This window comes from Perca fluviatilis, chromosome 3 (genome assembly GCF_010015445.1).
Source record: "Perca fluviatilis chromosome 3, GENO_Pfluv_1.0, whole genome shotgun sequence".
Classification (NCBI taxonomy): domain Eukaryota; kingdom Metazoa; phylum Chordata; class Actinopteri; order Perciformes; family Percidae; genus Perca; species Perca fluviatilis.
In genome coordinates, this window is record NC_053114.1 from 6,504,427 (window position 1) to 6,525,956 (window position 21,530).

Genomic DNA, 21,530 nt, shown 5'->3' on the forward strand with positions numbered 1-21,530 from the left:
ATTTGGCTGGTAAACGGTGCTAATTTAGAACCCTGATTATAACTACCAAATGTGGTGATTTTTCTTTCCACAGTCTGGGGATACGTCAATGACTAGCAACAACATTGATTTTGATGCATCAAACACTGCAGTGCTCCATAATGCAGCAGCAATAACCCGAGTGGAAACCAGGAACATAGCATTTACTTGCCTCATAGGGCAAACATGAGAAAATGTCTCAATCTGGTGGAAAATAGTAAAAACTACAATGTTGAAGCCAGTGCTCTACATTAAAACTGACATAAAAGAATATGATTTTATCCTGCAATGACGATGGGATAAAAATGGTTTAAAATGATTTTAATGGGTTTTCTATGAGGACAAATTGTCCTTAAGGGTCTGAGTTTCTGTATATTCGCTACAGTTTATTATAGACTCATCATAGGAGCTAAGGTTGCACTTCCAAAATTCGATAAAATAAACTAATTTATGCCATCTGCAGTAACAGCCAAAATTATAAAAAAAAATAAAAAGCCAAAGATGTGCCTATTGATGCACAAGGGTTTAAAATGTGAATGACTAATTGACAGTGGAGTCACAGACAGCTTACACAATTGTCCTCATTAATGAGAGCACGCTACAGCATGTAACGCATAGCACTGGCACACACCGATTTTTGGCTTCACACAATGTAACAGATACAAACAATAAAAGGCTGGATTCTGCAGTGTTATTAATCTGATCCAAGTGAAACCTCTGCCTGCTGCAGGCCTGTCAGGTGTCTGCAATTCTGCACTGCCAAAGCACAGACTCCTTTAGCTCAGCGGTGTCAATACGAGTTCTCTAACAAGGCGCCCTGGGGAGCAGGACTGTGGGAGAGGCAAAGCAGCATGTTTTGTACTGCTGTTTTATACACATCAACAGTTTAATCAGAGCAAACATAGGACACACTATGGGCTCATTGGGTATACCGTGGGCACACTGTGGGCTCATTGGGTATACCCATAGACTGTATAATATTAATGGACAGAACATGTGTGACGTCACCCATTGGTTTTGGAGATCTGCTATGAGTCGTCAAGTTTGCCGTTACGGGCACAGCCATGGTTGCGGATGTCACGATTTTCGACGAGAGGGAGGAGTGAGGGAGGAGCTGCTTACACTCTACGTTAAGTTACACACTTTCACTGGCAATCACATCATAGCCACGCCCTTAAACACCCCCTGCTTTATTGCCGATTTTAAAATCACTGAGACCATAATTCAAAAAATGAACATCATTCTGTGTTGCAGAAGACTTGAAACTAGCAATTGAGACTATAAACTCATTATGAAAATGTTTACTGAGGTAATAAATCAAGTGAGAAGTGGGTCACTTTCTCATAGACTTTTACAGAAACTGACCTCCTTTTGCAACCGCACATGTCGCCCCCCGGCTGGAATTCAGATAGAAAGCAGGTTTAAGGCACTTCCGCATTTGCAGCACTTCGCCGAACCGGATGCTTTTTCCATTAATATTATACAGTCTATGGGTATACCGTGGGCACATTGTGGGCTCATTGGGAATACAGTTTGGGCATACTGTGGGCTCATTGGGTAAGAAATTACAGTAATTGTTCCTTTAGGTTGCAATACAAACAGACATACATGCCATTTACATATCAGAACGTCAACATTGTTCAAATCCAGCAGTTCTACTAGAACTAAAAAGGAAAAGATAACATTACTAGCTATTTAGCATTACTGGCTTTTCCTTTCTAGTTCGCTAGCAAACTAGCATTTGCATGAGTAGGCTACATGATGATTAGATTAGCTCAGCATCTCCAAAACAGTCTCAATAAAAACAAAAGCTGACTGCGCAGCTCCATGTGCTGAACAGCGCAGTGGCACTGGTAACTGCCTTTCCAACATGTTCCAACATCAGCTGATAACACTCCAATCATCACAGGCAAATATGTATTTTCCTTTTAGTGCTTTATTTTTCATAACTCCAAAGACAAATGTGAGGCTCATGTTAAGTCCAAATGCTCATATGTACACAAACACTGACATATCCTCCTGACACCCGGAAGAAAAAGGTTCATAAAATAATATATATATTTTTGTGATGTAAGAAACTAATACACATAATATTTCTCAAAAATGTTATTTTTAAATAACTTAACACTTGTAGTTGACATCGGGTCAATCTTTTCCACAAAATACACAGCACAGTACATTTACATAATATAAATGCAATGGGTTTAAATTAATTAATTCAATCTGCTGCAGAAGAAGTGTTCTTTGGCCACATCCCCATGTGTGTGACATCACTAGAAAGCCCAGGATGTCCTTTCCATAGGAGGTAGTCTTAAATTAAAATCTAGTCAGACTAAGGCAGAGTGAGGCCTAGCTTTAGTGTTCTACTCCAAATCCTCTGACCACATTATCAGAGCAAATCAAGGACTTCACAGCAGCAGTGTTCCCACAAACAGCACAATGTGAACAGACAAATTATTCACGTCAATAAATAAAGTATGTACAAAATAATTTAACTTAATACATTATTGTCTTGTTATGTTCATGACTGACTGCACAAAGCTGCATCAGTGTTGTGTCCATGTTATAGAAAGTCCAACGCCAGGTGCGTTCTGAGTGGCTGCAGCACTCTTGGTGTGCTTCATGTTTGGGGCCTCAAATGGTCTGGTTTAAGGTAGACATATGGGGACCAGGAGCCCATCTGGGTCTCCATCCACCTGCTGGGGTCATGGTCCTCCATCTGCTCCTCTGCCTCCTCTTCCACACTGGATCCCTCCAGTTCATCTTCATCCGAGCCGATCTTCTCTGTGCTGTCTCCCCTCTGACGAGACATCTCTTGGGTTTTTGCGTCCGTCGTGGAAAGACTCGAGTGACACGTGGTACAGACCCTCAACCGCTTAGTCGGGTGAATGTGTTGGATTACCACTCGCTTCTTGGAGCACGCACCGCAGACCACGAAACCGCATCTCCGGCAGTGGTGTCGCCGCTGGGCCACGGTGAACTTGTCGGAGCAGCGCATGCAGACAGCAGAGGCATGGTCGGGGATCCAGGTGACGGCGAAGGTGGAGCCGGGCCTGCAGCCACCGCTCTGCACCAGTCTGGACTGCCAGTCCTCGATGTGTTCCATCCAGGCTCGCTTCTCCTCGTCTGAGACGGCGGACACGTAGAAGGACTTGCGTGGTGTGCGGATCAACCATTGGTTCTTCATTGTCACGCTGTCCTCCAAGTCCTCCAGCTGGATGTCCTCTGAAATTATGAAAGAATAGTTTAAGACAAGGTAACAAAGGGACATTATCAGATGGTCACCAAGCATGTGAGCCAGAAGTTACAGCCATCCCTTGTTTCAAAATGTCATCTAAACATTGTCACTGCCTGTAGCTGCAGAGATGTAGGCCAATCAGACTGACCACCAATTGGCTCTCAGTGTAAACCTGTTGCTTCTGAATGTTTTGGCCCTTTGTTCTCATTCTTCACCTTTTACTCTGTGAGTCTGAGGATCACTTTTAACTGTAAAAGCATTTCAAAACCCTAAAAACGATGGAGCAATCAAGCCTAATCTTCCTCAGGGGAGTTTTTGTCTAGTTGGATCAAGTGTTGAGGAGAAGCAGATGAGTTGCTCACCTAGAGGAATGATCTTCTGTTTTTTGTTCCAACGGCCCTTCAGAATGATGCTGCCGTACACCAGCACATCGTTGAAGAGGAAGAAGACTTTAGGCTGCGGCCCCCGGCGGCTCAGCTTCATCAGCCGGCCCTCTCCGATCAAGACCCGACCCGGCTTGGACAAGGGCTTCCCTTTTGGCCCAAATGAGTTCTCCACAGCGTGGATCCGGTCCCGGTTATCCTGAGTAAACATGAGCTGTACAGCCATGGTGTCTTTGTTTCTAGTTAACAAGTCAACAAGAGTCCTGTTGTCAGTGTCTTTTCTCTGATAGTTTGTCTTGTCTTTCTGAGGAGACAAGCTGCTGTGTTTAAGTACTTAAAGCTTTGTGGCGTAATGGGAGTTTCCAAAGTAAGTTCAGCTTTAAGACCAGCCCATTTTTCAAGAGGTGACGGGGAGGGAGCTACATTTGAAGTGTGACACAAAACCTTCTACAGACGGGAATGCCAGCATTTACAGAATGGAAACATTTTGAGAACTGAAATTCTTCATCATGCTTTGTCATGCCTATTGATTTAATCTATAATCATTTTTCCTCCTCTATCTCCAGCTATCAGTTGAATTCAAAATTAAATTAGCATTCTACACCTTTTAAACATCTATATATATATACACACACTACCAGTCAAAAGTTTGGGGTCACTTAGAAATTTCCATTCCACTCCATTATTAGACAGAATACCAGCTGAGATCAGTTGCATTGTTTTTTTAACCAGGGCAGCAGTTTTCAGATGACATTATGTGCTTACATAATTGCTTAAGGGTTCTCCAATGTTTTCTCAGTTAGCCTTTTAAAATTCTATCAGATTAGTACACAGAATATGCCTTTGGAACATGAATGGTTGCTGATAATGGGCAATGTAGATACTGCATTAAAGATCAGCCACTTTCTACAGCAGTCGAGAACCCTTTTGCAATCTACTACATTAACAGAGAGTGAAATCTCTGAACTGACGATAGCTCATGTTTCACAATCAGTTTCAGTGTTGTCTAACTGCTGCGGTAAAAAAACAAGATGACAAACTGACACACTGCCAACTCGTTTGTCATTTCATGCACGTTAAGTTGTTCTTTTCTGAAGTCGGCTTGATCAAGTGATCAAACACAAACGTGTTTGTGCTTCTAGTCCTCACGCCCAAGTCACATCCAGGTTACAGTAAGTGCACACATGAGAACATTTTAATCACAATGACTTTATTAACATGGGCTGAGGGGAATTCTGTTCTTCCACTGTGCAGTTGAGATAGAATAGTAGGCACTTTCTACAGCAGAAGGGAGAAGCACAGGTGTTGCTAATTACATGAATGCTGGTTCTGTTCTATTTAAGTGTCCCAGTCAGTCCTGACAGTAAGCCAGTATGCAGGACCCTGAAACTAATGGAATTCAGCCATCACTCATTTTTATTATTTTCACTGCTCCAAATTGTCCAAATTGGCCAGTGCATTTCAACCAGGAGAGACTTCGTTGCAGATATGCAAAGGTTTATTTGTACATATACATAATATGTAATGTACAGTCTTTGGAGATTAGACTCCATCGTTTTATAAAAATAATTTTTAAAGGGGTAGAGAAGCCTAGCTTCACACAATGTACCAGATACAAACCTGAAAGTCTGGATTCTGCAGGGTTATTAATCTTGATCTGTAATCTGATCTGAGCGAAACCTCTGCCTGCTGCAGGCCTCTCAGGTGCACTTAAATAGCACGCTGACAAAAAGTGTTTGTGTCTACTACAATTCTGCACTGTGGAAGCACAGTCTCCTTCAGCTCAGTGAATATGTGGCTATAGACGAGTTCTCTAACAAGGAAACGTGTGAGAGGCAAAGTGTTAGACATCTCCAGGAGGAGGGAAGTACACAGAGAAAGAGTTGTATTTGTATTCAGTCCAGTACAGCGTACAGCCAACAATGTTTCACATGTTCTGTTACAAAAAGGGTGCGCTGTCCTCTACTGTACAATAAACATCACATAATCAAACTGAATTAGTTAAACAAACTGAATGCTGCTGTTAAACAGCGGACATTGTCTCCATCTTGCTCATAATATGACATATTTTAAATGTAATCAATCAGTTCAATGACTCCCGAGAAAGAAAAAAAAAAGGATGCAATAAAGTCTCTGGTTTGTTTCTTCACTCCACTGTGAGCAAACTTCTGAAAAAGACTTATTACTGGTTTACTGCTGTTTTGTACTCAACAGTTTAATCAGTGCACACCAATATGAGTTACTCAACAGGGCTGGGCTTTTATTACGTATAGCTGGGTTAGGGTTGATACTTTTTTGACAATAAAAAAAATAAAACATTATTCCCTTTTGTCTCAAAGCAGCCATGCAAAAGCCTGAGAAAAATACATATTTAAAATGATCAAAAAGCATGCGTTTAAATCCACATACGTCGATCAAAGATTAGGTTAACAACTACAACCAGGAACCAGAAATAAACTCTGTGTTGTCTGCAGCCGCTGTCTGTACTCAGCCAAAGATCCGTTTTCAAGGAAGAAGCTCCACTCTGTACGATGGTGAGTGGACTGAGTGTTTCTGTAGTTCACGCAACTCCAACAGAGTGACACGTCTTCTCTTTGCAGTTTCAGGGGCCACATTCTCCAGATCCTCTTTCATTCACGTCATATCAATACATTCAGGTTATTAGCTTAACATTTTTGAACCAGGACCTTCAGTATTAGGATCAAGTAGCTCATGAAAAATAAGGCATGTCAGATTAAGTAGTCTACATCTGTATTACAGTGCGTCAGATACGTATTTGATCAACATTTCATACCCATTTGTGAAAGCTGTCAATATTCAGCAAGGTGAAAACTGAACCAAAAGCTGTAAACATATCTTTAAGATGTGGTTTTACAGTATGTGGTATGAAAAATAAAGTAAAAAATATGTTTTTGAATATTTTCTGGGGACCTCCTGGAACCCGCGCCCCACGGACCCCACTTTAGGAACCACTGCCATAGACAATAAATAACCACAATGCACCAGCTACACGTTGGTCATTGTTGTGGCAGTTCCTTCCGATTGCGGTTAGACGGTCAGTAGAAGTCTGAGCGTCTAATGGCTCTTTCATTGAGGCACACAGCTTCCTGTAGGAATGGAAAACAGCTTCCTGTAGTGATGCATCACAGGTCGATGGTTCCTCTCACTTTAAACTTCTTGGCGGAGCGTTCACTGGCTCGCTGCTCAAACTTGCTTCCATAGATGTGGGAGACGAAGCCGTTGACCTCCACTGCAAACACGCTGTTCCTCTTAGGGATCACTGTCCCACAGCATGTGGAGGGAGAGAAAAGAACAGAGGAACTAATGTGTTAACCTCGTAACGTATGGATCATCATCACTGTCATCAAACCAGAGCGCAGACAGACACTCGCTTGTCAATCGAATCAGCTGAAGTTCGGTTAAAAAAAAACTCATGCGAATAAAGCCGGTGAAAGTGTGTTTCCATCCAGCGGCTTTAAAGCCAATAAAAACCTGTACGTAATGACGTCACGTGCCGTTTTGCGGTCAAATTGGTATATCGAATTGATTTGATACATTTTATGGTGTTTCCATTCATTTTCGCACTGAATCGCACAACATTCAAGTTAACATTTGCGAACAAAGTTTTGCTTGACAAAAGAGACAGCGCCGTCTACCTACTTATGAGTAATAATCGCAGAAGTTGTAACAGTGCTTATGTGCCAGCTGATAGCGACGAATCAAGCTGTAATAAGAAAACGACGACGCTATTAACACATTGCTATGATGATGCAGGTGCACGTAAGTGGCCTGTGGTGTGGGAATGAGAGCGCTCCAAACTGTTCTAGAATATCGTGGTTTAGAGGCACTTCACGGAAACCCTTTGGTTGAAGCATTTTCGGATTTGACCTGCTGTGCAATTTTACTGTCCCGCCCCTTGACCCTTATAAGCCGTGGCCATCTGGTTCCAATCAAGAAGCGTATCGCCATTGCACTCTACAAACTGGCTACATGTGCAGAGTACAGAGTGGTTGGCGAAACATTTGGGTCAGCAAGACCACCGTGTGTTTACGCCGTGCGCAATGTGGGACTGGGCAATATGGAGACAATCAGATATCACGATATTCTTGACAAAATACCTCGATGTCGATATTGCGGCGATACTCTAGGGTTGAGAATTGGTGCTTTAACAAAATATCTTCACACTTAGATTTTAGATAAATAATCATCAGTAATGTGGACATAATGTCTAAGTGGGGGAAACGCAAATAATAGAACAGCTACAACAGTATGGTAAGTTCAGAAAAGTACATCACTTTACTGTAATGCAGCCTTTAAAACCAGGAAAAGCAATACAGCAGACAGGACTCATGTCCCGATTAGAGCCCCTGCTGAAGGCTGCAGGGATGTTGTCAATAGAAAGGGCTGGCTATCTATCGTATTACTACAGGCTGTAGTAGACGGTGGTTGCGTGATAAAGGGACATTTGAGTCGGCACTCCCGGCAGTGCGCATTGGGTGTGCAGTCGTCACCACTTCTGACCTGTACAAGTGCATCCGTTTAACCATAAAATGACCTAAAAACTTTAATCGCAACACATTATTTATTCGGCAAATAACATTTCCATCAGCGTTTATTGCATAAGCCGTATATAGATCAAGAGAAAATCCGATGAGACCGAACGTATAACCTTTGAGTCGATATCCATGAAATTCAATCGTTTCCATAAGGCATATTTTATTCGCGTGTGGATGGAAACATTGCTACTGACCAACACTGGAAGCTTTCAGCAGCATTAAACGTGGGGTATACTCGCCGCAGCTGACCTGTCGAGCGCCAGTGTGATGTCATGGGAGCGCCGTATGCCGTTTATATTCGTGCGTGGTGGTCGCGACACTAGTTGCAGTCTTCTCCTGAACAGAGGTGGCGCTAATGAGGAAAGGCTACCGACTTTGCTATTTCTACGGACTAGAAGAAGAAGAAAAAGGTAAATAACGGCAGAACTGGCAGCAGCATTGACGTCAATGCTTCGATTTGATGACCTACTTCGTCGGATCAAGCCTTTCATTCACCATAAAAGAGCTCCTCTTAACCCAGTAAGTTTACAAGGGAGACTTGCAGTCACTCTGACATCCTGGCATCCGGTTGCTCTCGAGCTCGTTCACACTTCGTCTGCTCACACACTCAAAATCCTGGCGCCGTCATTTTGACGTCACATTGGCGCGCGCCATCCGCCAGCTCGGCTGCGGCGACTATAAAAAGGCCCTCAGTCTGGCATTGCATCTCCACAGTGCTGTGGAGTAAGGTCTGGCTAAAAAAAAAAAAACACTCTAGGTTGTTTGCATTTCTTTTAACGAATCACAATTGTCTTGGGCGGTGCTAAGCTCCAGACGCATCAACGGTGGCTCTGCTAAAAAAAAAAAAAAAGTCTCGGGAAGGAACTTGTTCAGGTGGAACATTTACACCCCGCAAAAGAAAACGCTACACACAACGGTTCACAAAATACAGTAACATGAGCAATTAAAAGTGTCGCCATGTGGAATGCATTTTTTTATGTTAGCAGTAACAACTTTTCCTGCATGACGAGTCAAAATATCTTCTTTAAAAAAAGGTCTACTGGGTTCTACTGTTATGCCTTCCTTTACAAAAAGTTCAATAACTAATATTGTTAGTTTGTAATTAAAACTTTTGTGGAAGTCATTAGTTTGGACGACAGAATTTTGTGAAAAGGTAACCCAGGTAACCCAGTTATCTGACCCACCTATTGACCACCAAGAGCTAAAGGGGAGTTTCAGTGAGTGAGACACATCCAGCCGTCTCACCTTTCAGTTTGTTTTCTTTGGTGATGATTTTGAAGACGTGTTTGAACTCTTGGACCAGAATCCCTGTCGTTCCTACATATGATGGGCACTTAGATCGGACCACTGTGAGAGAGAAAAGGAACAAACCATTAGTAGTAGCTAAGCAGCAGTGTGTTGTGTCTACAAACAGGTACCTGTAGGGTCTCACAAAGCGCACAGGGGCCATTGAACATGATAGGATACACCATTCAGTAGGTCACAAGAAAATAAAATGTAATTTCCCCTTGCGAGATCAACAAAGAATGTCTTAGTCTTAATATCACATTAACACTGTACATTAGAGTTGTTTGAATGCCAGTATTGGAAAAGCCTCGGATACCGCCTAAAATGCTGGTATCGTTGAGTACACAACGCGAAGCACCGATTCCGATAACACGTAATTTAGCCACAAACAAAACTGATAAAACGGCTGTTTGCTAACGTAAGCTCTTTGCTAACTCTCCGCTTGCAGACCAACCACAAATTCTTCTTTGTGTGTAGCCTACAGAGCAAGTTGTGCTGGCAGCGACAGTTTTTAGAGGCAACCACATGTGGTCTGCTTTAATGCTTTGGTCAATGACTTTTCAACCGAATTTAGTAGGAAAAAGAAATTCCCTGGATTACATCTGTGGGAATTGGGAGCTAATGGTCCGTGTCCACAGGCAGCGTCTCAAAAACTCTCAAAAATCTTTTAAACTGGCATTTGTCGATCTGAAATGAAGAAAGATTCAGCAACTGCATAGCCTATTTCTCACAATAAAATGTTTTCAGAAACACATTTCAGTGAACTATTTTTGTATAGTTTCCAAACGAGCCGCCATGTGGGTCAATTTTGAAATCCAGGAGCAGACAGCCCCATGAGTTAAGCGTTATTCCAATCAGGTGCAGCCATCGCAGCAAGTGTCCATTTCTGGGAGGCGGGGCGATCCCTGCTGTGGAGAAACGCCACCGGGGACACGTCACGTAAGGGTAACAAAGAGCCCCCATTAGCTGTGTGCCACAGCCACGGCTGCAGCTCCAACTGCTGACTGCGATGGTGAGCGGCCAAATCAGCAGACAAACTACAAACGACTAACTTCTGTTTTTTTTACGACACCTGCACACACCTGACCCTTTCCCGGTATCTTTATCTATAAATTCAACCACTGGATAGTATAGGTGTGAATCTTCACTGATCTCCCGATTCGATTAGGATTATCAGGTCAGCGATTCAATTCGATATCTCGATGCATCACGATGCGTCAAATGCATTTTTCTATTAAAGCCACGTAGGATATTTAATTCATAGCTTTTCAAGCTTCAAAAACAAAACATTCTGCAGTGCTCTAATACTAAATAAATTGGATACATAAAACTATACATGGCACTTCCTGAATGTGCAAAACATAACAGAATATGTCAACAGAAATGTTGTTAGGCCTCCATTAAATTGTAAACAGAAATAATCGATTATGAGCCTGCCGATTATCGATGCAGCATCGTCCACGTCCACGATTCGATGCATCGATTATTGGATTCATTTCAACACCTCTACTGCATAGTGATACTGAATAAAGTCACTGTGATGCTCATTTAAGAGAAAACTCGACATGTACCTGTGATGATGGCACCGTGGAAGTCCGCCTTCAGAAGCTTCTGTTGCACTAACTGTGGATTGCTGTAAACACACAACATAACATGAGACTGAGTGCACGGGTGAAAGTAACAAGAACTTCTGTAGTTTCATTAAATGAGCTCTTGTTGAGGAAGGCCAGGGTTCACGTCTGTAGTATGTACAGTGGAGCTCCAAACTGACTTACCTCGTTGGTTTCAAACCACCGCACAGGTCGATGACGTACTGTCTCCAGAGTTCATGCAGAGGCAGGAAAAGCTCGTATCTACAATGACAATAATAAAGGATGGTGAGTACACTATTATTCCAATATTATTCCACTATTGTTCCGACGTTCCAAATTTGATACAGGTCGTGTAAACAGCATATTCTGTTTAGATATTCTGAATAAGGTCTTCTTTGACTCAGGCATTTTCCGATTAAGACATGTTTCATATGCTGGTTTTAGAAGCATTCTTTGGACATGTATACAGCACATTGGGAATATGCGTCTCAATCCGGTTTTCCACCGCAGTTTACGGCCCGTTTTCGGCTTGTGGTCAGCTCTGTGCGTTGCTATGGTTGCTGTATACAATCCAACCAGCCGACAGTTTGCAGGGCTGCGATGGCGATGCATGACCAAAAGAAAACAAGGAGCTACTTTTGGACATTATGAAAGACTTTGATATCAACAGGTTTTAAAAAAAAATGAGCAAACATCGCTACGCTGACCTTTTCTAGAAGCTGGTTGAAGGAATGAAAGAGGGACGCTGTGTGTTTGCACGGTCCAACAAGTCCACCACCGCTGGAACACTTTCGAAAAAAATCTTATTTTGCACGGCTACATGTAAACAGGAATATTAGTGGACTAGTCACTTTGATTAGCCATTTAAACAGCTTAGAGGACTATTGTCTATATTGTCGGAATATTATGTGCATGTAAACGTGTATCACTATCAATTTTGACAATATTTGTGATGCCGCCATGTACATCACTGTTCCAAACACATTTCTTTCCATATGAAGATCCTTCAGATCGCTCCTCACTGGGCAACATATCGATATTATATCTATATCGTGATGCTGAGGAGATCGTGATGAGACTAGATATCGTCTTAGATTTTGGATATCGTAAAATCGTAATATATTAAGTGTGGTCTTTTCCTGGTTTTGAAGGCTGCATTAGAGTAAACTGATGTAATTTTCTGAACTCAACAGACTGTTCTAGCTGTTCTGTTATTTGCCTTTACACACTTTGTCATTAAATCGACATTTCTGATGATTATTTATAAAAAATCTCTGTGTAAATAAAATTTTGTTGAAGCACCAATTGTCAATCCTACAATATCGTCGCAATATCGACATCGAGGTATTTGGTCAAGAATCGCCCAGCCCTACTCCTCACCTACCTCTGGTGCTCGGGCTTGATCTGGAAGACCTTCCTTTCCCTCTTCTGCTGAGCGTTCAGCCCCTTGGCTTTCTTGCTTTTCCTCTTGGACTTGTCCTTCTTGGGCCTGGCGTAGCCCAGGATCAACGCCTTGTGCTTCAACATGTCTTTCATCTCATGGTGTCTGTGCTGCCGAATGCTGTTCTTCAGGAAGGCCTGGGCGAAGGCGCGGGCATGAGTCCTGGACAGAGACTGGAAAGGAAGGATGTTTACAGAGATGTCAAATGTGTTGTTTTTCCTCTACAGCTTTGACATAAGCTGTCTAATGATTGTTGAGTGGAAAAATCAATATAATCTGTGTATCATCCTTTTTCATATTGAATTAAGAAATAAAAAAATCGAAAAATTAAGAAACGATTCGTTATCCTTTTTTTATTTTTTTGGATTTTGATATTTAATGCGTCTGATTTGTGTGACCAGGGAGTTGCTGACTCATTTGTGTCTTGCACTTGATTAACTTGCAGTAGATACACTTGGATGATGGCGCTTCCTAATTTAATGCAATTTATAATAATAATTTGTAATATATTGTCACAGTTAAAGGTAGGGCGCACAGCACAGATACGTCATCATTGCTTCTGGTTTTAGTTGCGACTTGAAAGATTAGCAGTAATGAGGCCAAAGCTGAAATAATATGAGCTTTAAGCGCTTCTCGGCAGCAATTCTGAGCGCTGCACTTTGCCAAGGGTAGCGCTTCCTCTGTCTCCAGCGCTCTCCCCGTAGGAAAACGATGGCACAGGCAGCGCAAAGCGGTTTTGCCGCCAATCATGTGTTGGTGGCTTGACGTGTGCGGGGGACGGCAGGGAGACGTCGCCTCTGCAACATGCTCTGCAACTTAATCAGTTAAGATGGATAGCAATGCCGATAAAGAGGTTGCAACTGTGATTACTTTCAAACATGCCATGCAGACATCGCTCGCCACAGTTGCAGGTTCGCTGCAACATAATATAACGACGAGCTGAGAGCAGCCGCTCTGAGACATATGTATCATGTGCTCCAGTAAAGACAGAAAGAAAACAAATTAAAACAAAGTTCATGGGAGCTACTGGCGGCCGCTTCTGCAGAAAACGGCAAGTGTGAAAATACCCTAACATTTGAAAGTGCCCATATTATGATGTCTTTGGTGCTTCCACACGCATACAAACTTGGAAGAAAAAAAACATCCATGCTGTTTTGAGTGAGATACGGGTTTCTGAATGTAACCTGCCTTCAGTCTCCAGGTGAGCTGTTCAAAATCGGCATGGCCGTCTACGTCATTGGCCGAAACATGTATTGGTGTGTGCTAACCACTTTAGCTAATATCACATCAGCTGGCTGTTTCTCCAACTTCGGCCTGTACAAGGCAGGATTAGCCGGGAGACTCCTTCTAAACGAGGGCGCACTTCCAACTTTGCGTGGAATACCTGCAGAACAGGGACACGTAAGTAGTTCTATACAATTTCTTTTGTAGATTAGGGTGAACTTCTGTGTGTTGTAGCAGTGTTTTGCAATTGAGAACGAGGTGGCTAACCGCTAGCATGCTAGCTACAACCGTCAAAACACTGCTACAACACACACGAGTTAACCTTAATCTACAAAAGACCTACTTACATGCATAGACAGTAAAATAAATGGACAAATAGACCCTGTTGTTTTCCACGGAGACCAGTGAAGGATATTAGAAGCACTTTTCCGGTGATGGCTGAGCGTTACTGCTCGGCTGCAAACTGAGCTTGGCGACGTAGATGTGACGTGAGCAACCTGTCTGAAAAAGTCTTCTGGTAGCTGTGCCAAGAGAAATCTCAATCATTCCCAATCTTGCAGAGACGGAGAGCGTAGGTATATGTTAGGAGATAACATAGGCACAGGCTAATTATTGCTAACTAAAATGCTAGTTAACATTAGTAATTAAACTTAAACAGCTAATGTAAGTCTAAACTGCCTGCGAACTTCTCCTGTACTATACGGTAATTCCTCTACTATGTGACAGAAAGTCGCGTGGTTATGACACAATTGTTGGCCTCTTTTTACAAAAACGTCTGTTACGGAGCCATATCGTGAGATACAAGGTAATGGAGCCTTTTATACATTGTTGTGTTTCTTTAGAAATAAACAATGGACAAATAGAGTCTTTGAACGCTTCAGATGTAAAGTTATTCTCTGTCAAAGTGGCGCCAAAATGAATGGCAATCAATGGAATGCTAACAGCACCTGATGGCTTATTAGTAGTGATGCACCGAAATGAAAATTCTTGGCCGAAACCGAAAACCGAAAAAAGAGGAAACCAAGACCGAAAACCGAAACCGAAACACCGAAAGAAATTAAGCCAATTATTAGTACCATTGCATTTATGGCTATGACTGGGTACTAACTTTACTAAAATCAAGGCATTGCAATTGTATAAATTAATATTAAAGTTTAATAAAAAATATCTCTAGCAGAAATATGGCTACAATCTGATAGTCACATACAGTATACAGTAGCCTAAGAACATAATAGCTTACCTATTGTTATTATTATTATTATTATTATTATTATTATTATTATTAATTGAGGCACTTTCTTGCAGGATTTCACTGAACATATCAGACAACGAGGGTGCATGCCCCTCATCTGGTGCAGCGACACAAGTCTTTTTTGGCCTCTGATCTCCTGCGCTGGCGCCGTTCGTCTCCACGCGGGTTCTCCGCATCCATCGCGGCCTGGATCATTTCTCGGTCGCCCTGCTTTATTTCCGCATCCAAGTAATGGTCTTTATAACGCCGGATCAAGTACAGTCGCGATGAAGTGCAGAGGATCCGAACAGATCTCACTGAAACGTGTGCTGACAGACTCTAAGAGCTACTTTTCATTGTTTTCACTTCGTCGCGTCTCAACCTCTTTGCTTAGGAGACGCTTTATAAGTGGAACGGATCGGGTACTGACACACGTGCAGGTCGCGTTTTCTGTTTGCGTCATCACAACATTTTCGGCCGTATTGTTTCGGTGATAAAGGTATTTTGGCCGAAAACCGAAAATGCCCTTTTGGGCCATTTTCGGCCGAAAATTTTCGGTGGCCGAATATTCGGTGCATCCCTACTTATTAGCATCAAAATGGTTCAATGGGAGGTATGCTTTGTGGAGGGTGGCTTACCCCCTTGCTTACATGTCCCTGTTCTGCAGGTATTCAACGCAAAGTAGGAAGTGCACCCTCTTTTAGAAGAAGTCTCCTGGCTAATCCTCCCTTGTACTGACCAAAGTTGGAGAAAGAGCTGGTATTAGCTAAAGCAGCGTTAGCTTCTAGCTAGTAGTCCTTACCTAACTACTGCGCATGTGCGACTCCCACCAAAGATGGGATAGAAGTGCGATGCCTCACTCTGTAGCTAAAACAGAGAGCTCAACACACAGGGTGAAAAGAGGAGCTGCAGCAATGTGCAGTACAACAAAAATATGGTGTTTTGTGAAAATTAAACCATGTAAACCTATTCTCGTACAACCTCAAAATACAATTATGAACCTGAAAATGAGCATAATATGGGCACTTTAACAAAAGGAAATTACAACATTACACAGAATGGTACAAATCTTTTTATTTATTTTTCAGCTCCTACTATGTGAGCCCACTCTGTGTAACGTAGAGGTTTTCCTGTGTGTCTCTACGACGTGTAGCGTTAGACAGCCAATCAGCAGCATTATAAGATCATAGTAGAAGCAGCAGCTGCATGCTTATTGGCTCACTAACACTGATGAGATTTACTCCTTAGGTATTAAATTTGATTGTTCGATACTCGATACTAAGGAGGCAATTCTGTCGGTGCCTAAAAAGTATGGAATTCCCGTCATCCTCATAATTGAGAAGGTGAAACCTGGTTTTTTTTGTTTTTTTTCAGAAAAATGAGAAGAACAATAAACTGATTATCAAAAAGGTTGCAGATTATTAACTATTGACTATGGACGCATCAAAAAAAAAATATGTCAGCAGCACTGGATCTAATCTCAATTTCTTCTTTGCAGGAAAGGGTTTACACAACATGACGGGAAACTGCGTCAGAGTGATGCATCTGGAATACATAGTGACACTATCGGCTCACCTCCACACCCAGATCCTTCGCCAGATCCTGGGGAATCTTGGCTCGAACAAGCGCTTCTGTTGAACAGGACAAAAACAAAAAATAGTGTTACACACAAGACCTTAGTAACCGGACCAGGATGCAGTAGGTGTTGCTGGGCCAATGTGGACCCCTGCAGCCAGCCACAGAGACACATGAAAAGTTCTAGCTTTATCGACAACGTCTATCTTGTTGCTACCAACAATGCTATTACTGCCTCCAAGCAAAAAGTACAGTTTGGCTAAAACTAACTATTATTTCCCATTATCGATTACAAAAAGTCTATTATTCCTTATTATTTCCTATCAATTGATTAACCATGGAGTTGCAGGTTCAAGCTATGTTATACTACAATATAACAAGGAGAGAAACTGCATATTTAAGAAGCAGTGGGCTGACGCTGTTTGGCATATGTGCTTAATAAATGACTTACACAATAAATTATCAAAAATAGGGCTGGGTTAAAATAATCAATTCTCCAATTAAAATCAAAGTTTTGTGTGATCTGATATTGAAAATCCATCTTTTAATACATGCCTTTTCACCATGGATGTGTGTTTTGTGACAGTTAATATTACTAATAATAATGTATACTTTATTAATCCTGCAAGGGGAAATTACAATGTTTTCACTCTTGTTATTACATCACACACAGGCCTGAATACACACACACACACACACACACACACACACACACACACACACACACACACACACACACACACACACACACACACAACCTATACATCATGCACTAATGGAGAGATGTCAGAGTGAGGGAGCTGCCCATGAAAAGGCGCCCCGAGCAGTTGGGGGTTCGGTGCCTTGCTCAAGAGCACCTTGGCAGTGCCCAGGAGGTGAACTGGCACCTCTCCAGCTACCAGTCCACCACCATACTTTGGTCCGTATGGGGACTTGACCTAACCCAACTCCCTACAGACTGAGCTACTGCCACCATATCAGTCAATTACAATCATAATTTTTGCTGCACATGCAAAACCTCTTCAGGTTAAGCCATGGGATCTGAGGATTTGAGTTTTAAAAAAACCCAACTATTTTGAATATTCTTTTGGACTGGAAAGCTGTATGAAAAAAACATTATAAATCCGGTTTTCCAGAGTGTCTGAGAACTGTGAGAATGAAGCCAACAAAGCTGCCAAAGGGGAAATCTTTAGCTGCACTATCCTCTAACCCGTTGACTTTGGGGTCGGATTTCCCTGTTTTAGAATAAGCCATTGCACGAAAAGCAAACATGACAATGACAATGACCTGAATAGCTAAATGTCAAAATATCAGGTGTCAGGGGGTTGGCGATGAAAACGTTTTGTGCTGACTGAGAACAAGGGCCGTTCAGGAAAATCCAGTTTTTTGTTGTTTTTTGAAGGTGGGAAATGTTCTGTGACAATGATGAACGAGCCTTTGCAAAAGCAGACTAAAGAGAGGACAACAGAGACCTTTTATAGAGTAGACAGACGTGTCTGACTAGCTTCTGTCTGTACACACACAGTCAGAGTAGTTCAGAGTCATTTCTACTACTCCACCGATAACAGCAACAAAAATCAGGCAACAACAATTTAACCTGCGTCTAGGGCTGGGCTTTATATATCGATATATGAGGCTAGAAATGGTCAATTACAGTAAAGTGATGTCCTTTTCTGAAGCTACCAGACTGTTCTAGCTGTTCTATTATTTGCCTTTACCCACTTAAAGTCATGCTATGCAACTTTTCCAGCTTCAATCCCCCTACAGGTTGTCTCATTGGAACTGCAGCTGTAGTTCCAAGTAATTATATTCACATTACTGATGACTATTCATCAAAAATCTCATTGTGTAAATATTTGGTCAAAGCACCAATAGTCAACCCTACAATATCGATCTCAATGTAAAAAGTAAAAAATATTGTGGTATCATTATATAATAACATAATACGTATTTATTCCAGCATCCTTTGCATTATGCTCCATAATTAAAATAATAATAATTTATCATAAAAATAATTTACTCCTGCACACTTTGCACTCTTCATTGCACTACTGCCTCAACCTGTCTATATTGTTTCTGTTTATTAGAGCTGGGCAATATATCGATATTATATCAATATCGTGATATGAGACTAGATATAGTCTTAGATTTTGGATATCGTAATGTGGCATAAGTGTTGTCTTTTCCTGGTTTTAAAGGCTGCATTACAGTAGAGTGATGTCGTTTTCTGACCTTACCAGACTGTTGTAACTGTTCTATTATTTGCCTTTACCCACTTATCATTATATCCACATTACTGATGATTATTTATCAAAAATTTTGTATTTTTGGTGAAAGCACCAATAGTCAACACTACAATATCATTGCGGTATCGATATCGAGGTATTTGGTCAAAAATATTGTGATATTTGATTTTCTCCATATCGCCCAGCCCTACTGTTTATAGTGTGTATTGTTTGTTTTGTATAAGTAAGCATACTGTAAGCAATGTATAATCCAAAGCAAAAAAATGTGTCCTCATACTTGGCAAATAAAGCGGATTCTGATTTGTCAAAGATGTAAAGCACAGGTGGAAAGAATACCATTAATTAGGACCGTTCCAGAGAGCCTGCATGCTGGAATTGGCACATGGAATACAGCAAAATCCATATATCATTAATTATACCAGTTTATTTGAAAAGCAATTATAAAATACTTATCCATAGATCCATTAATTGTTATAATTTATAGAAAAATGATAAAGTACTAACTACTATTTGAGCCTTCCACTTTTTTTATTTTATTTATCTAGTAGTACATTTTGATATCACATCTTAATAAGCAAGGTGTTCTAAAAATGTAAATGAGGTGCTTTCTGCAACTCTTTTACCTGTATTGCAGGGTTTTTCGTGATTACATTGCAACGTTATGTAGCTAACGTTATTGTATATTGACGTTATTGCTCTTTTACCAGCAGTCCAGTATGAAGGTTATACAGATAGCCTTTGTTAACTTTTGAATGCAGTCTTTGAATTAGACGTTTCTCTGAACGGTATTACTACTTTTATTTTCGGAGTGCTTCTTCCTAACAGCATCCCTCCACAGATATTATAAAGATATAGAGCCAAAGTAACGTAGATATATTGCTGGATATGAAACGAGGTTTTAACACGAGGTTGAGGAATGTCGCGTTTATGGGTCAACAACACTCATGAGCTCCTAAAACTGCAACTTTACTTCCCCTCGTGGAAACTTAAACTCACCGCTCACTGGCATGTTTTCGCAGAATTCAACAGCAGAGAAACTGCTAGCTATCAGCTAGCTATATATCTAATAGTATACTGTCTATGAATAAGACGGACCTCGCTTCCTTTTCCTTCTTTTTCTTCTTCTTCCGGTGCAAGTTTAGGATAGCCGATTGGTCAGGGTATAGGCATTGGGTATAGGAGGCGGGTATGGCGGTATGGAAAGCCAAAAGGGTCACAATTCGTCACAATTCGCACGGCGTTTTGAACGGCGTTTGTGGCGCCACCTGGCGTTTATTTAACGCCACTACACGTCTAATAAACGTCACCACGCGTGTGACGTCACCAGGCGTTTAATAAACGCCACCAGATGCTTATTAGACACCTGGTGGCGTTTTGATAATCAACTCCGCCCTGTGGCTTTCACAGCCAATAGATTTGAACTCTAATCACCCAATCAGTAAAGAAGAAGGTCAGGCAACAATAATCAAGCACGGATCTCAGCTTGTTTGAGTAGCCCAAAGAAAATGCACAACTTTGTAGTATGTTAGTTTTGTATTGCCAGACATCAGTAGGCACTGGCTGCTCATACTTTATTTAATTAATCAATCCAAATCATCCTCCCAAAAATGTATTAAAAGAAGCACTGTCACACTAACAACTGACTAAACGCTGTCACACTAAGAACCTAATGGCATCACATTTGCCTTTTATTGTACATTTTATCTGGGTCTGTTATTAAAAGGGTTTCATATATGGTGATATTTAATTGCTGCAAATACCTGTCTATTACTACGAGACCAAGAGAGGGGTTAACATGAAGAGTAAGCAGATTTTCAAAAATACTGTACTCTTAATTCAACTACTAGGAACCAAAGAGTAGCTTACCAGAAAATCTGACAACTCTGAAAATCTTCTTGACAAAAAGGATTACTAGTTTCTGTAAAGTGCATGCAACAATCAAACCGAAATAACAGTTTGTCTTATTTACAAACTACAAAAAAATGCTAGTTTGGTAGCTACAATTTTAGACAGTCACAGCTGTCTTGCATACAGTCAGTTAAATAATAATTAGTTATATCTCAATAAAAACTAAATTAGAATTATAATGGCAGCATAAGGCACTATCACCATTTATTTTAATTCCAGTAAGCACAGTTGACCCAAAGATGGCTAGATATATGAATTCTGACATCTTTACTTTCATGTCTTTATGCAAAAAACACCCACTGGCGCTCTATATAAAGCAACTAAATTAAACATATGCGTCTCATACTTCATTTGACTTATCACATCACTGGGTGGGATTTAAACACGTCACCTTTCAGGAGACTTACCTTGACACAGGAACAGCAGGTGTTCTATTCCTTAACACATTTAAATATTATGGTTTATGATCTTGACTCAATTGGACATTACAGTTTTTTTCGATTGCTAAACGACAGTGGGCACAACTGGAGTCACATATGCAAAACTCTAACTACAGTCTCCACAGCAGCAGTTCATGTGGACCAAACTCTAGTTCATTTTTCATTGCTTGAACACAGTTTTCAAAACTCTACACACTTATCCCATGACCTTAACCACAACGTGCACAACACTGTAGATTTACAGCACTTTGTTCAAATGCTAACACACTGCTGTCAAAACTGTTAACCACACATTCAAAACAGAATAGATTTCAGTCTGGTGCCTATCAAACACTGCTGATTGCAATTTTAGCTGAAAGCCTAAGCAGGTGTCTTGTTTTAGACTAGTTAG

At 41.2% G+C, this 21,530-nt stretch overlaps 2 protein-coding genes across 2 annotated transcripts; both read right to left on the reverse strand.

The window, feature by feature from the left end:
* Positions 1–1,936: 1,936 nt before the first annotated feature.
* LOC120555473 (pleckstrin homology domain-containing family F member 2-like) lies at positions 1,937–4,268 on the reverse strand. Its single transcript, XM_039794172.1, has 2 exons — positions 3,619–4,268; positions 1,937–3,243 (listed from the first exon to the last, which is right to left on the reverse strand). Exons 1-2 carry the CDS (start codon positions 3,863–3,865, stop codon positions 2,639–2,641), a joined length of 852 nt encoding a protein of 283 aa, XP_039650106.1. The 5' UTR covers positions 3,866–4,268; the 3' UTR covers positions 1,937–2,638.
* Positions 4,269–4,832: 564 nt separating this feature from the next.
* pop4 (POP4 homolog, ribonuclease P/MRP subunit) lies at positions 4,833–19,929 on the reverse strand. The gene is made up of 7 exons (XM_039795883.1): positions 19,788–19,929; positions 16,546–16,601; positions 12,459–12,688; positions 11,258–11,335; positions 11,054–11,115; positions 9,441–9,542; positions 4,833–6,919 (listed from the first exon to the last, which is right to left on the reverse strand). Exons 1-7 carry the CDS (start codon positions 19,798–19,800, stop codon positions 6,783–6,785), a joined length of 678 nt encoding a protein of 225 aa, XP_039651817.1. The 5' UTR covers positions 19,801–19,929; the 3' UTR covers positions 4,833–6,782.
* Positions 19,930–21,530: the final 1,601 nt, after the last annotated feature.

Coding starts and splice junctions, on each gene's coding strand:
- LOC120555473 (XM_039794172.1), bottom strand. CDS start 3,865: ATGGCTGTACAGCTCATGTTTACTCAGGATAACCGGGACCGGATCCAC. Junction 3,244..3,618: donor ACAGAAGATCATTCCTCTAG/GTGAGCAACTCA, acceptor TCATAATTTCAG/AGGACATCCAGCTGGAGGAC.
- pop4 (XM_039795883.1), bottom strand. Junction 11,116..11,257: donor GGTGGTTTGAAACCAACGAG/GTAAGTCAGTTT, acceptor GTGTGTTTACAG/CAATCCACAGTTAGTGCAAC. Junction 6,920..9,440: donor CAAAGAAAACAAACTGAAAG/GTGAGACGGCTG, acceptor GCTGTGGGACAG/TGATCCCTAAGAGGAACAGC.